Source organism: Castor canadensis, chromosome 9 (assembly GCF_047511655.1).
Source record: "Castor canadensis chromosome 9, mCasCan1.hap1v2, whole genome shotgun sequence".
Lineage (NCBI taxonomy): Eukaryota > Metazoa > Chordata > Mammalia > Rodentia > Castoridae > Castor > Castor canadensis.
The window spans coordinates 113,796,666-113,809,088 of NC_133394.1; the positions used below are offsets into that span (position 1 = coordinate 113,796,666).

Here is a 12,423-nt window from a genome sequence, read left to right on the forward strand (position 1 = left end):
TGAAGATTATGGGTATCATTCACTTTTGTAAAATTCAATGTTTGGGCCACTCAAGTGTTCAGGTCATTTACTATCGCTGGCAGGAGTGAGGGAATAGTCTGTATTTTCCTTGACTATAGAAGAAAAAGGGGGTACAGGAAATTCATTCACATACGCATACCCCCAGCAAACGTTAACATAAATTAGATGAATTATTTACTTCTACAGATGTCAGCAAATACTAATTTGAGTGACTCTGTCATTATTTGCACAAATAAACTTTAAGAAATAAACTATGAATGAACATTCGCAATTTACATTGGCCAAATATGGCCTTAAATACTAATGTCAAATTTATTTACTAAGTACTAAAATTAAATCCGCATTTCAAACTGAAGAGATACATAAAAGGCAATTTATGTGGCATACCAAACTGTGACTACTTTCAGTTGAAGAAACGTAATGATTTTTAAATAATAGGAAAAAAAGTTAAAACAACTTTTTCATGAAAAGTTTTATACCAAAAGAAAGTTCAATACAGTTGGAGTGTTTTGCTACTAAAAATCTATCTTAAAAAACTACATCAAAATGAGTCCAAAAGAGAGGGAAAAATCGAATTCATTAACCAAATGCATGCAAAAAAAGGAACAGAATCACTTTCAAATGTTTTCTTAATAATGGAACAATCGAAAACTTATAGTAATTTACTTAAAATGTTCTGACATGATTTATCAGAATGAGAGGTTTATGTAAAAGAAAGTCTTAAGATGACAAATGGCCTTAAAATACAGGCTGAAGTACCTGATTTAACCATCCATGCAATAAAAGGATACGCTACACTTACAAAACCAACAAGACTGAAATAGAAATGTAAAGCAGTCATGTTTCAGAAGTCAACAGGCTTCCATAAATCTAACAAACTAAAACTAACCCAGAGTTCATGGAAATTCTTATTCATCCTGAGGTTACTTTGTTGCTTCCCAAATCACTAAAAGAATCCAGCAGATAATACAAGCTAATAGTCCTAGACTCCAAGTTAGATGGGAAAATTAAGGAGGGAAGAGCATTAAATATTCTTAATATACTATTACTTAATTTTCTTTAAAACAGTACAGACTTTTAGGACACTATTGAACTTCACTAGTTGACCTAGTTTCCATACTTAAATACATGATTGTTTTCTTTGGTATGTAAGACTACATCAAAATCAGTCACCAATTCTGTGAGGCCATATTCCTAGTAACTACTGAAATGAATATATGAGTAGCTAATTTTATGTTTACCAAAATGTGAATTCATGCAAAAAATAAAATGTGAATTTTGACTGGCCCCATCAAAATTCAGTCCTCAAAAATAGCTAAGAAACTTTAAGAAAATAAACAAACAACCAAATTATGTACAAAGACAGTTAGTTAAAAGTTATAGTCTTGGGGCTGAGAGTATAGCTTGGGGTAGAGCACTTGCCTAGCATGGGCAAGTCCCTGGATTTGAACCCAAGCACCAAAATAAATAAGTAAACAAACAAACAAAAATTACAGTCTAACTTCAATGTCTATACGTTAGAAAGTTGGCACAGGATTCTTATGAGACTTCTATTTCATCTAAATGTAACTCTTTATTGGTAAATGTTGACTGAAAAGGACTATAAAGTTAATTAATGAAATATTACACAACTAATTCCTCAACAACTATCAAGTACATTTTCAAACTACACCTAAAAAGCTTCCTCAAGTGACACAAAAGGCCAACATTCTCATTTAAAAATCACTAGTATTCAAGTTCTTAACCAAAACAGACATAATGTAAGGGAGAGAAAAATCTGTCTCAAAAATCCTCCTCTCCCTGACTTGGTAGCCCCATATTCCTGGTCAACATGTAAGAAACTGCCTAACCTAGCCACTGGACTTGAAGCATACGAAACAAGTATTGTGCTTTTTTTCTATATCCTTTATCTGTAAAACGAGTAGGAAAAAAATGTTATTTTCCTGGAAAGCCTTCCGTAACAGGAGTAAGAGTAAGATTTCTAACAGTAACCAAAAACTTTTGAAAAAGTAACAGTCACACTTGCTCTAATGGAATGAATAGACTAGCAGTACTGAAACTTGATCCTGTATCAGAAATCACTTGCAGAGTTTGTTAAGTACAGATTGTTGGGCCCTTCTCCTAGAATTAGTGATTCAGAATGTTTAAGGTGAGTCCAAAAAACCTGCATTCCAAAAAATTTCCCGGAGATGATATTGCCGGCCTGGGACCATACTTTGAGAACCACTGGATGAGGTTATAAAGATCTCTCCTAATCTCACTGCTGAGAAACTCAATACTGAATATAGCTGAAAAATACTGTATTCCAAATTTTGATGAAACAAAATTTTTATGATAGTAAAATAGTATGACATTTTTAGAGACAGGAGAGAATATATTTAGTTTTTCCAGTAGGCAATCCACACTCTTAAATGTGAAAGGGGATTAGGGGTGCAGGAGAGAGAACCTAAAATCCTACTTGGAGAATTGGGGCAAAGAAACAGAAAGGCAGTATTCTTGCTAGACAGAATATTAAAAAGAATTTACCTATGTTAAAAATTCCCACAAAATTAATTGTGAGCTCTGTAGTCACAAAAAATGAACAAAGACTATCTATAAATAAACTCATTCTCAATGTGCAAATTCTCATCAATTTGTGTAAGGCAGGTAAAAAAAGAAAGTGACAGACAACTTCTGCATGGTTCTGTGATTCCTGATACACATGCCTTTGCATGTTTCTGGTATTTGTGTTCTCCTGAGTATGGGCAAGACGTTATAACTTTATTTCTGACACACAGACAAATAACCAGCAACACTGGTAAGGCTATCACTTCCATGACTAGGTTACAAAAGACAGTGATTTGTATTTTGCTGGCAGCCTTTCGTTGATGAAGTAAGCTGCTATGCTGAAGAGGCTCACAGCCAGTGAGGAAATGAAGCCCTCTCAGCCCAACAGCCTAGGAAAACCTAAGTCCATTCTTTTTTTTTTTTTTTGGTGGTGGTGGTACTAGAATTTGAACTCAGGGCCTTGTACTTGCTAGGCAGATGCTCTACCACTTGAGCAATTCCATCAGTCCCAAACCAAGTTCTTTTAACAAAGAGGTGATTAAGTTGAAGAGTAATCCTTCTTCAAACTGTTGGACCTGTCTGTGAGGAGTAAGAAAGACCCTGAAGTGGAGAACTCAGCTAAGGTAGTCTAGATCCCTGGCTTAGAGAAACTGTGCAATTTTAAGCCACTGCATTCTGCAATAATATGTGATGTGAAATAGAAAAGTAATACATGTAATAACTATCTGTCTTTTCTCTATGAAGCTCAAGAGAAAAAGTGGCTGAATTATGTGAATTCTGCTTCCTATTTCTCACTAAATTCCAAATTCTATCAGAACTCACAAAACTTAAATCTCATGATTTCTACTTAAAAGCTATCAAGCTTAAAAGTAAGCTTGCACAATGCATTTGAGTATAAAGAGTCAAGGTACATAAAATCTTTAAATATCACCTTCTACCAGAAATGCTTTTCTATATATCTGGATTTTAAAAATTAGACACACACATACATATATACATACCACCACACTACCACCTATCATTTGCCCCCCAAAAATTGAATGCACATACTATAAACCATTTTTAATGATTAAAGCAATTAATTAGAGTACAAGGATGAACATAATTTTAAAAAAATTTATTAAAAATGCTGTAGTCACCCACACAAAAAAACCAAAAAGTTATCAGCATACTTCATATCTAAAAATTTAAGATAACCTTACATTACTGTAAAATGGACAATTTTATCTTTTTAGCACCATGTAAATCCTCTAGTTTATAAGATATAAAGGAAATTAAAATTCCATCTTAAATTAAAACACATTTGACAGAAATATCAGTGTTTTTATGGAGAACTGATAAAAGTAGTGGATTTTTAACACATCACCTATAATCATAAAATGACTGGAAGATCAGCACAAAGAAAAGGCAGATATTAAACCCTAAGTAGATTTTATGAACTGCAGTGTCATAAAATACAATATAGTATTTTAAGGGGAGCACCATGGAGGAAAAAGACACTCAAAAACAAACTTCCCGAGAAGCTTTCAATCCCTATGAAATTTACATTTGAATTAATTGTGCCAGAAAATACTATTACAGGAATTAGCAACATTCTGCACTCAAGTTTACAAAAAACTGTTTTTTTAAAGAAGGAAACAACAAAAGAAAAAATGAGTACAATTCTTAAAACCTGTTTTTCCAAAGGTACTTCTAAAAAATATGTGTATTTCTGGCAAGCAGTGGCAATATGAAGTAACTTATTGGGTACAAACAAAAATCCATAGCACAATAGCATAATATTATATTCATAAAATAACTTAATTTGAAAGGGCAAAACTCAAAAGTAATACTCATCTAATACAAGCCAACCTTCTGCCAAGGCAATAAACAGTTCTCAAAGTTTTTTGTCCACGGATCCCTGGGAGTCTCTATTGAGACCCTTTCCAAGGTCAAAATCACTTTCATAAAAATACTAAAATGATAGGCATAATGGCGTACACCTGTAATCTCAATACTTGGGAGGCTGAGGCACAAGGTTCAAGGGTTCTAGGCCAGACTGGGCTACAATGAGACCTGCTTCAAAACAACAAACTACCTAACAAAAATACCCTAAGCTATTGCCTTCTTTGTGTTTATTCTCTTACCAGTACACAGTGGAGTTTTACTCAATCTACATGGCTTATGGTATCATTATAGATTTAATGTAGAAACAAATAGGAAGGTCCACCTTTTCTTTATTAAGCCACATAGTAAAGACATTTACAAAGTGAAACAAATTCACCTCCTGTCATTAAATGCTTTTTCATTGTTCTACAAAAAATGCTATTTCTTATAAAAATATTATTTATGTTAACCTGTAATGAGTTTGGATATTTCTAAATCATTATCTTATTATGTTTAAATTTACTATAGAAAAAGATAGCACTAACATCTACAAATAAGCTCTTTGGGGTGTGTAAAAAGAGTTTAAAGAGCTCTGTGTCCTGCAGAGAAATACTCCAATGAGACTACAGACCTTTTAGGAAATACACAAAGAGCCCAGCTGTGAGAATGGATCTGTGACCTCTCTGTCCCCCCATGGCATCACTAACCCAAAATCAAGACAATGAAGGAATGAACATGACTTTTAAGTTCATACAATTAGTAGTACTAGATGACTGGGTAAGGTACTGATTTACATGACAAGTCTTAGGAGACATAACTTCCTTCTAAAATGCAGAATCTTTTATAGTTGATATCTACACAAATAGGTAAATCCGCTTTAAAAGCAAGATTTAATAAGCTTTAAAAGGCCGGGTGCCAGTGGATCACACCTCTAATCCTAGCTGATCAGGAGGATTGCGGTTCGAAGCCAGCCCAGGCAAATAGTTCGAGAGACCCTATCTCGAAATCACCGATCACAAAAAAAAAAAAAAAAAAAAAGGGACCGGGGGGGGGGCCCCCCCCCCGCGGGGCTGGTAGTGTGGCAAAGGTGTAGGCCCTGAGTACCACACACACACACACACACACGCAAAAAGAAAAGCTTTAAAAGTTTGTGGTCCAGAGTAGTTGGGTTACGAACGAAGTGCCTTTTTCTAGTTAGAGAAATTCTACTTGTGGGCTCAATTTCAATTGTTCCCAAGAGCTACAAAACCAGTCACATGACTCTTACTATTAATTAAGGCAACAAGAAACGAGTCAAATTGAACTTGCCTTCTATTTTTCAACAAACTCCATTATAAAAATGGAGATAAAATATGATACTAAAGAAAATTAACATTTAAAAGTCAAAATCATAAGCCCTTAAGGCATATAAAATTAGTTCACAATACTTATTTTAGAAACAAAACAGGCTTGACACATATGGACAAAAGCTACTGCCTGATTCCACTAATGTAATGTACTGAGAATAAGCCAATTCAGAGAAGCAGAGAGTAGAATAGAAGTTACCAAGGTCTGGGAAAACAAGGGAAGGAGTTATTGTTTAAAAGGCATAGTTTTCATTAGGGATTATGAAAAAGTTTAGGTTTACAGATCATGATAAAGGTTGCACAATGATCTATACACTTACAAAATGGCTAAAATAAAATTGTACATTTGACCACATTAAACAAACAACATATGCAAAATAACCTAACCTGTAACATCAATCCTTCCATTTTCACAATATATTTTTTCTAATATTCGAGTATTTCAAAGTGACTTGTTCAAGTAAACATATACTCCTTACACATATTATAAAATAATAACACCTTAGTTAAATGGACTTTACTTAAGAAAATCTAATTCCTGCTCTTTAGAGTTTCCCTAATTTCCCTACCCAGAAATACACATGCATGCAATTCAACATCAGAGAAGTGGTTCTGGGGGGAGGACTGAAGGGGAACGTTCTAAGACATGTTTTTGTACATATACATCATCTAATAATAGTTTTTTTAATAGGTACCGACCTATTTCAGCATAGTTAATAAAGAAAATAAGCAATCCAGAAAAACTGCCTGGATTAGAAGTCTGGTTCTGCTGTTACTTAAATTCCTTAAGCCCCAGTATGTTCATCTGTAAAATCAGAATAATATATACTCTAGATATTATTCTAGAATCAAATGAGACAATACCTGGGATGTACCTGGAATGGTGCCTTCAAAAGTGAGCAATCAATAGTAAATACTAGGTATTATTTCCATTATTAGAAAAAGCATGAAATCACACTAATGTATTCTGAAAAAAAATCAGTAAAAAGAATCTAACAAAAAATAATAGACAATCTGAAATTACAAAGGACCATAATTAAACATTATTTGTTTTCAGGATACTGTTAGTATGGCTGCAATGAACAACATGAAACACTGCATTTCTAGATGTCTGTTCCATCTTTGTTGGAAGACAGGTTCCATTCTTCTTACAAATTTATTATGACCAGAAATACTCTGTTCTCTTTATGTTACTAATAAAGTTTAATACATGTTTGTAGATGGGTAGTTGAGGGGAAAGGAAGACAAACCTCTTCTGTCAACAAGAGAAGTGTAGTGTTAAGAGCTGTTTCTGTCACCTTATTATTAAAAACTATGTACACTTACATAATGAGCCATGTCTGTAAGTCTCCAAGCAAACTAACATAAATCTTAACCTCCAAGTGAGGGAATGACTAGGAATGGTAATTATGCTGAGATAAAAGGTGTGAAGGTAATTTGTTACAAGCAAATCTGGATATATAGTGACCATATTTATTTAAAAAGCCTAGCTAGCAGCTAGGAAGCATCCTAAAATTGGGCATAACATATCATTATTGCATTTGTCCTAGCAAACATAGAACTTTGGCTTTAAGTTAAGCATCAGAAATCTAATTTTAGCAAAGGTAACATTAAAATACATTAAAAATCAATCCTCAAAAGATTTTTCCCTCCTTTCCTTTCAAAATTTCTAAAGAAAGCAAAAAACAAAATCCAAGGTTTCTCTAAGAAAAATGTAGTTATTGTTAAGGTAATACTCAAAAGAATTCTAAGTCACAGCTTTCTTTCATTAGCTGCTTCTGATTTCTAAGGTGATTTACATTTACACCAAAGTACAAAACGGGGTGTGATCATGTGGTTCTGTGGTAAATGGCAAAGCAAAGTATAGCTTTCTTCAGGGCTTCTTTCAGTAGATATATGTCTATACAGTCATACTGTTGTTTAGAGAGTAAAACTCTGATTAAACATACCACCTATCAATCTGAAAATCATCTCTGTTGTTAAAGAAACTTAACTATGTTGTTACTCAATTAGCTAACATATTCAGGGAATGCCAAGTGCACACAAGACACTATGACTAGCACTGTAGGCAACACAGAAATACCCTACACTCTATGCAAGAGAGTATAGCAAAAACAAAGATTAATTCAGATAGTCTCAATTAACAAATTTTGGTTATAATGTTAATTGACTACCCCCTCCCCCACATCAAATATGTCAGTTAGGTACTGTTTAAATCAGGATTAGAATTCATTTGAATCTGCATTCCGTAAATAGTGATAGGACAGCAGGAAAACATACTTCAAGAATAAGCATCAAAGAAAACCTGGATAGAAAAAAAATGGAGCTGAGAATTAATATTAAATAGATGAACAGATTAAGCAATGGAAAAACAGTCACTGGTACTTCGTAGTATAATGCCCCTCATAATCTAAACAAAGATTTTTTTTATTCTTATAAACAAATACTACATGGCAAAGAGCAATTTTACCATTTCTTAAAAAAGTAAACTTTCACATAACACCACTGCCCATCACCAATTTCCCCATAATTTTTCAATAAATTATACCACTTTCATCCTACTTAGTGAACAAACAAGCTAGTATTGAACATATAAAAATGTCTACTAGCTAATTAGTAAGAAAACTCTTTCCTTTTGTCATTTGCAACAGCATGCATGAGCCTTGGGGACAGTATACTGAGTGAAACAAGGCAAGGCACAGAAAGAATACTGCTTGATAGCTCTTCTAAGTGAGATCCAAAGAGCCCAACTCACAGGAGCAGACATAAGAATGGAGGTTACAGAGGCAAGGTGAGGGAGGGGTGGGGAGTTGTTTAAAAGGGTACAAAGTTTCAGTTAGGAGGAATAAGTTCTAGAGACCTAGTGCACAGCACAGTAACTATACTTAATAATACTAGCTTCAAAACTGCTACAAGAACAGATTTTAAATCTGTGTAAAACCACAAAACTTGGTGAGAATGTGAAGTGATGGATACATTAACTATCTTAAAATCATCCTATCATGTAAATATGTACGAACACATCATATTGTGTCACATAAACAAGTACAATTATTTATCAATTAAAAATAAAAATTTTCAAATTTTCAAATCTAAACCACCTTTAGTTCTAGTAATGCTTAAATAAAATTATAAAGCAATTCAGTGTTAGAACTTAATAGTTATAACAGGCCAAGTGAAATGAATGAAATGTGCAATCCTAGCTACTCAGCCCAGGGCAAAAGGTCTGTGAGACCACATCTCAACCAATGGCTGGGTATGGTGGCTTATGCCTGTCATTCCAACAATATGGGTAACCAAAAATCAGAAGATCGCAGTCCAGGATGGCAGGAGCATAAAGTGAGACCCTATTTCAAAAGTAATCAATGCAAAAAGCGCTGGCGGACTGGCTCAAGTGGTAGTGCACCTATCTAGCAAGCACAAAGCCCTGAGTTCAACCCTCAGTACCATCAAAAAAACAAAAACTATTACCACAAACATTTATCACTTTAGTCTCATGAATCAAATATATTCAAAAATTAATTATTTCTACATTTTTATCTCACTTTTTTCAGAGGAAAGTGGACTCATTTATAATATAAGCCACATTAAGTTTTCATTATGAATCACGTGTGCCCCCTATCATTTGGCTAATTCTAAGTGTAGTGAAGACCCAAATCACAGGTCCAATCCCAACTTAGAAATGGTTTGTGCTCAATTTCAGCTGTTGAAATAAGAAAGTCATTGAATTTCAGAAATAATGTTGTCTGGAGGAAACACGTCTAACCTATTCTGGTCTTCCTCTATTTTGAGACAACAGATTCTCTAAAACCACCAATCATTTTTCCTAACATGCTCTCGTGTTTGTGAGAGCTGAGGTGATAGTGGGAGGAAGTCACAGGTGCTAGGGATGGAGGGAAGAGGGATAACTGAGATTCAGAGGCCAAGGGTGAATAAGGTCTGTTATCTGGCTTTACTCTGATGATAACTGGCACCATAAAACAATGATAGGGCTCTCGCAGATATACAGTGAGTGAGGGTATGTGGCTCTCCAGTGCAAACTGATTCTACTAACAAAGCAAATCCTAACACATGTCTACCTGTAATCCTTATGAGGAGCAGCAGCTAATTTGTACCATTTACTACTGGAATTGTCCCTAGGAAGAAAGTAATTATAATCTGAATCAATCTTGTTAGTTTTATAAAAAGGTGGTTAAGGCAAATAAATATTAAAAACTTACCAGAAAGAAAATAAAAGTATAACTAAAAATGGAATTTGGGGATTACGTGCAAATATTTCTCTGTTACCAATAACCTGGTTTTTAATAAACAAAAGTAGTTAAAAATATGATAAAAATGTGTATTATTTTCTGTCATGTTTAAAAGTAGTGAACACCAGGTACCTTATATCCAGGAGCAGTCTCTCAAATGGAAATCAGTACACAAGAAAAGATAATAGGACTGACTCTTCAAAAGTTATAATTTTTTGGAATTACTCCAATCAAGTATCTTCAAATTTTTCTCAAATCAAGTTAACATGTGGTTTACAATTCGATATGGATTTATACAGATACTATTAGCAACATCAGTATGGGGATTACTATTGCATTTTTGGGTCAATTTTAGTACATAGGTATTCTTTATTTTAGAATATTTTCTCTACTATGCTGAAATAGCAAGACATGTATAATCTTTGCAGTATAAATCTGCAGAAAACAAAATAATAAATGATAACTATTACTTTTAATGTAATTAATCAAGGTATTATCTTCAAATATATATTTTCACTGTTAAACAGTCTCAAACTGTTTTTCTTTCGAAATCAAATGCCATTTTTACTATTTACCTGGTGGTGGGATCAGAGGCGGAGCAGTGCTGACAGTTGGAGGAGGAGGAAGGAAGGGAGGTGGTGGAAGGTGGGTAGGAGGAGCTCCTGGAGGGAAAAATGGAGGTGGTTTGCTAAAATTGTTGTCTACTTCAGTAGCAGACCTTTCAGAGAGGACCTGAAATTAGAAAACACTCAATTAGGAAGATGAGTAAATGTTCTTATCTAACTTCATCTTAGTAAATCAATTTCATTTAATCTAAGAAATAAAGTAAAAGGTAGTTTTAATTCACATACATATATTTTGAAGGGTAGTATGTCTAAATGTTTACACACATATGTTCGCACATACTTTTTTAGATGTTCATATTGTAATATTCATGTTCTAGGAAAAGGAACCCTTTTGTAAGAAATAATAACATCTCAAATAAGAAACCTTACAAATATAATGTAGCAATTACCATATCTGTAAAATCAGCAAAGTATTCAAGTCAAAGTGATATACTCATTAACCATAAATACTAGTCCTGAGAAATTATCATGGTAGTAGATCAGACATTCACTGTACCAGTGCCTGTCACCATGATTGCATGTATGTAACAGGTTGCGAGGATTAAGACATGTAAAAAACTTTTATGTGAGTCTGTAACTTTAACAACATTAAAAAGTGAAGCAATGTTTGCAAAATGCTAATCTGTGTGACTAGGTAAGGGACAGGCATGATCAGAAGCAACCCAAACCTTCTGAAATACGGCAGCAAGCAAGGTGTACCTGGGACATTTGGTTTTGACAACGCATGTCACCTGAAGGATTCTGATGTGCAAACAGATTTGGGAAATAGTAAGAATAGCCAATGTAACACTATAAATTAATTTATCTTGAATCCTTGCTGACTTAAGCGCATCATTTAAACATGCAATCCCTCTTTTGATTAACCTTTTATTACATTTGAATACAGTAATTTCTGTAAGGTATCTGCTTAAAACCAGTTTCTTAAAGTACAAAACAGAATTATTTTAAGAAACCATGGCATTATATATAATAGTAGGGAGAATGAAAAAGAGAGCTATCTTCTATTTTACAAATAATTAACTGTAAAGATGCTTAAACATTTTACATAATTAATGTCAAAACACTGTGGACATTTTTAAGGTACTCAGAAAAAAGAGAATAAAAAATGAAAAATGATGGCCAACCTGAATAACGGTAATGTCAGTTACTGAATTCTTTGCATTCCTACACTCTGAATGCAAAGCAACTCTACTTCCCTCAGAAACATCACATTAAGGGAATTATGGCACATATAAAATGAAGCTATCATGATATTTTAAATCATATTTTTCAAATAATATTGGGAACACGAAAATAATTTTGATGGGAAAAAAAATACAAAACAGTGTAATAAGCCGGGTGCTGGTGGCTCACGCCTGAAACCCTACTAGCTCAGGAGGCAGAGATTAAGAGGATCGCAGTTAAAAACCAGACTGAGCAAATAGTTCACGAGACCCTATCTCAAAAAACCCTATCACAAAAAAATGGGCTGGTGGAGTGGCTCAAGGTATAGGCTCTGAGTTCAAGCCCCAGTACCACAAAAAAAATTTTTTTAAATTAAAAAACCAATATAAAAGTATCTCAATTTTGCTTAGTAAGTAGAAAGAGATGTACCAGAAGTGAAAATGTAACATGTAGGTAGTAGAATTATCAGTGACTTCCTGCCACATCCCCCCCATATTGTTTGTTCAATACACCTAATGTACTAAGTTTATTAAGAAGGAAAAAGAAAAACCTTACTAAGAAATGTTCAGAGATTAGGCCAGGCCTGGTAGGATACACCTGTAA

General features: G+C 34.0%; 1 protein-coding gene across 23 annotated transcripts in view; it reads right to left on the bottom strand.

Annotated features, from left to right (window-relative positions):
* The window catches only part of Fip1l1 (factor interacting with PAPOLA and CPSF1), a 68,033-nt gene that overhangs the window by 18,564 nt on the left and 37,046 nt on the right, over positions 1 to 12,423 (bottom strand). For all 23 annotated transcript variants that reach the window (XM_074042260.1, XM_074042259.1, XM_074042256.1 and 20 more), the window contains one exon: positions 10,606 to 10,762. In XM_074042260.1, coding sequence (XP_073898361.1) covers positions 10,606 to 10,762 — 157 coding nt within the window. The remainder of the gene's footprint in view (positions 1 to 10,605; positions 10,763 to 12,423) is intronic.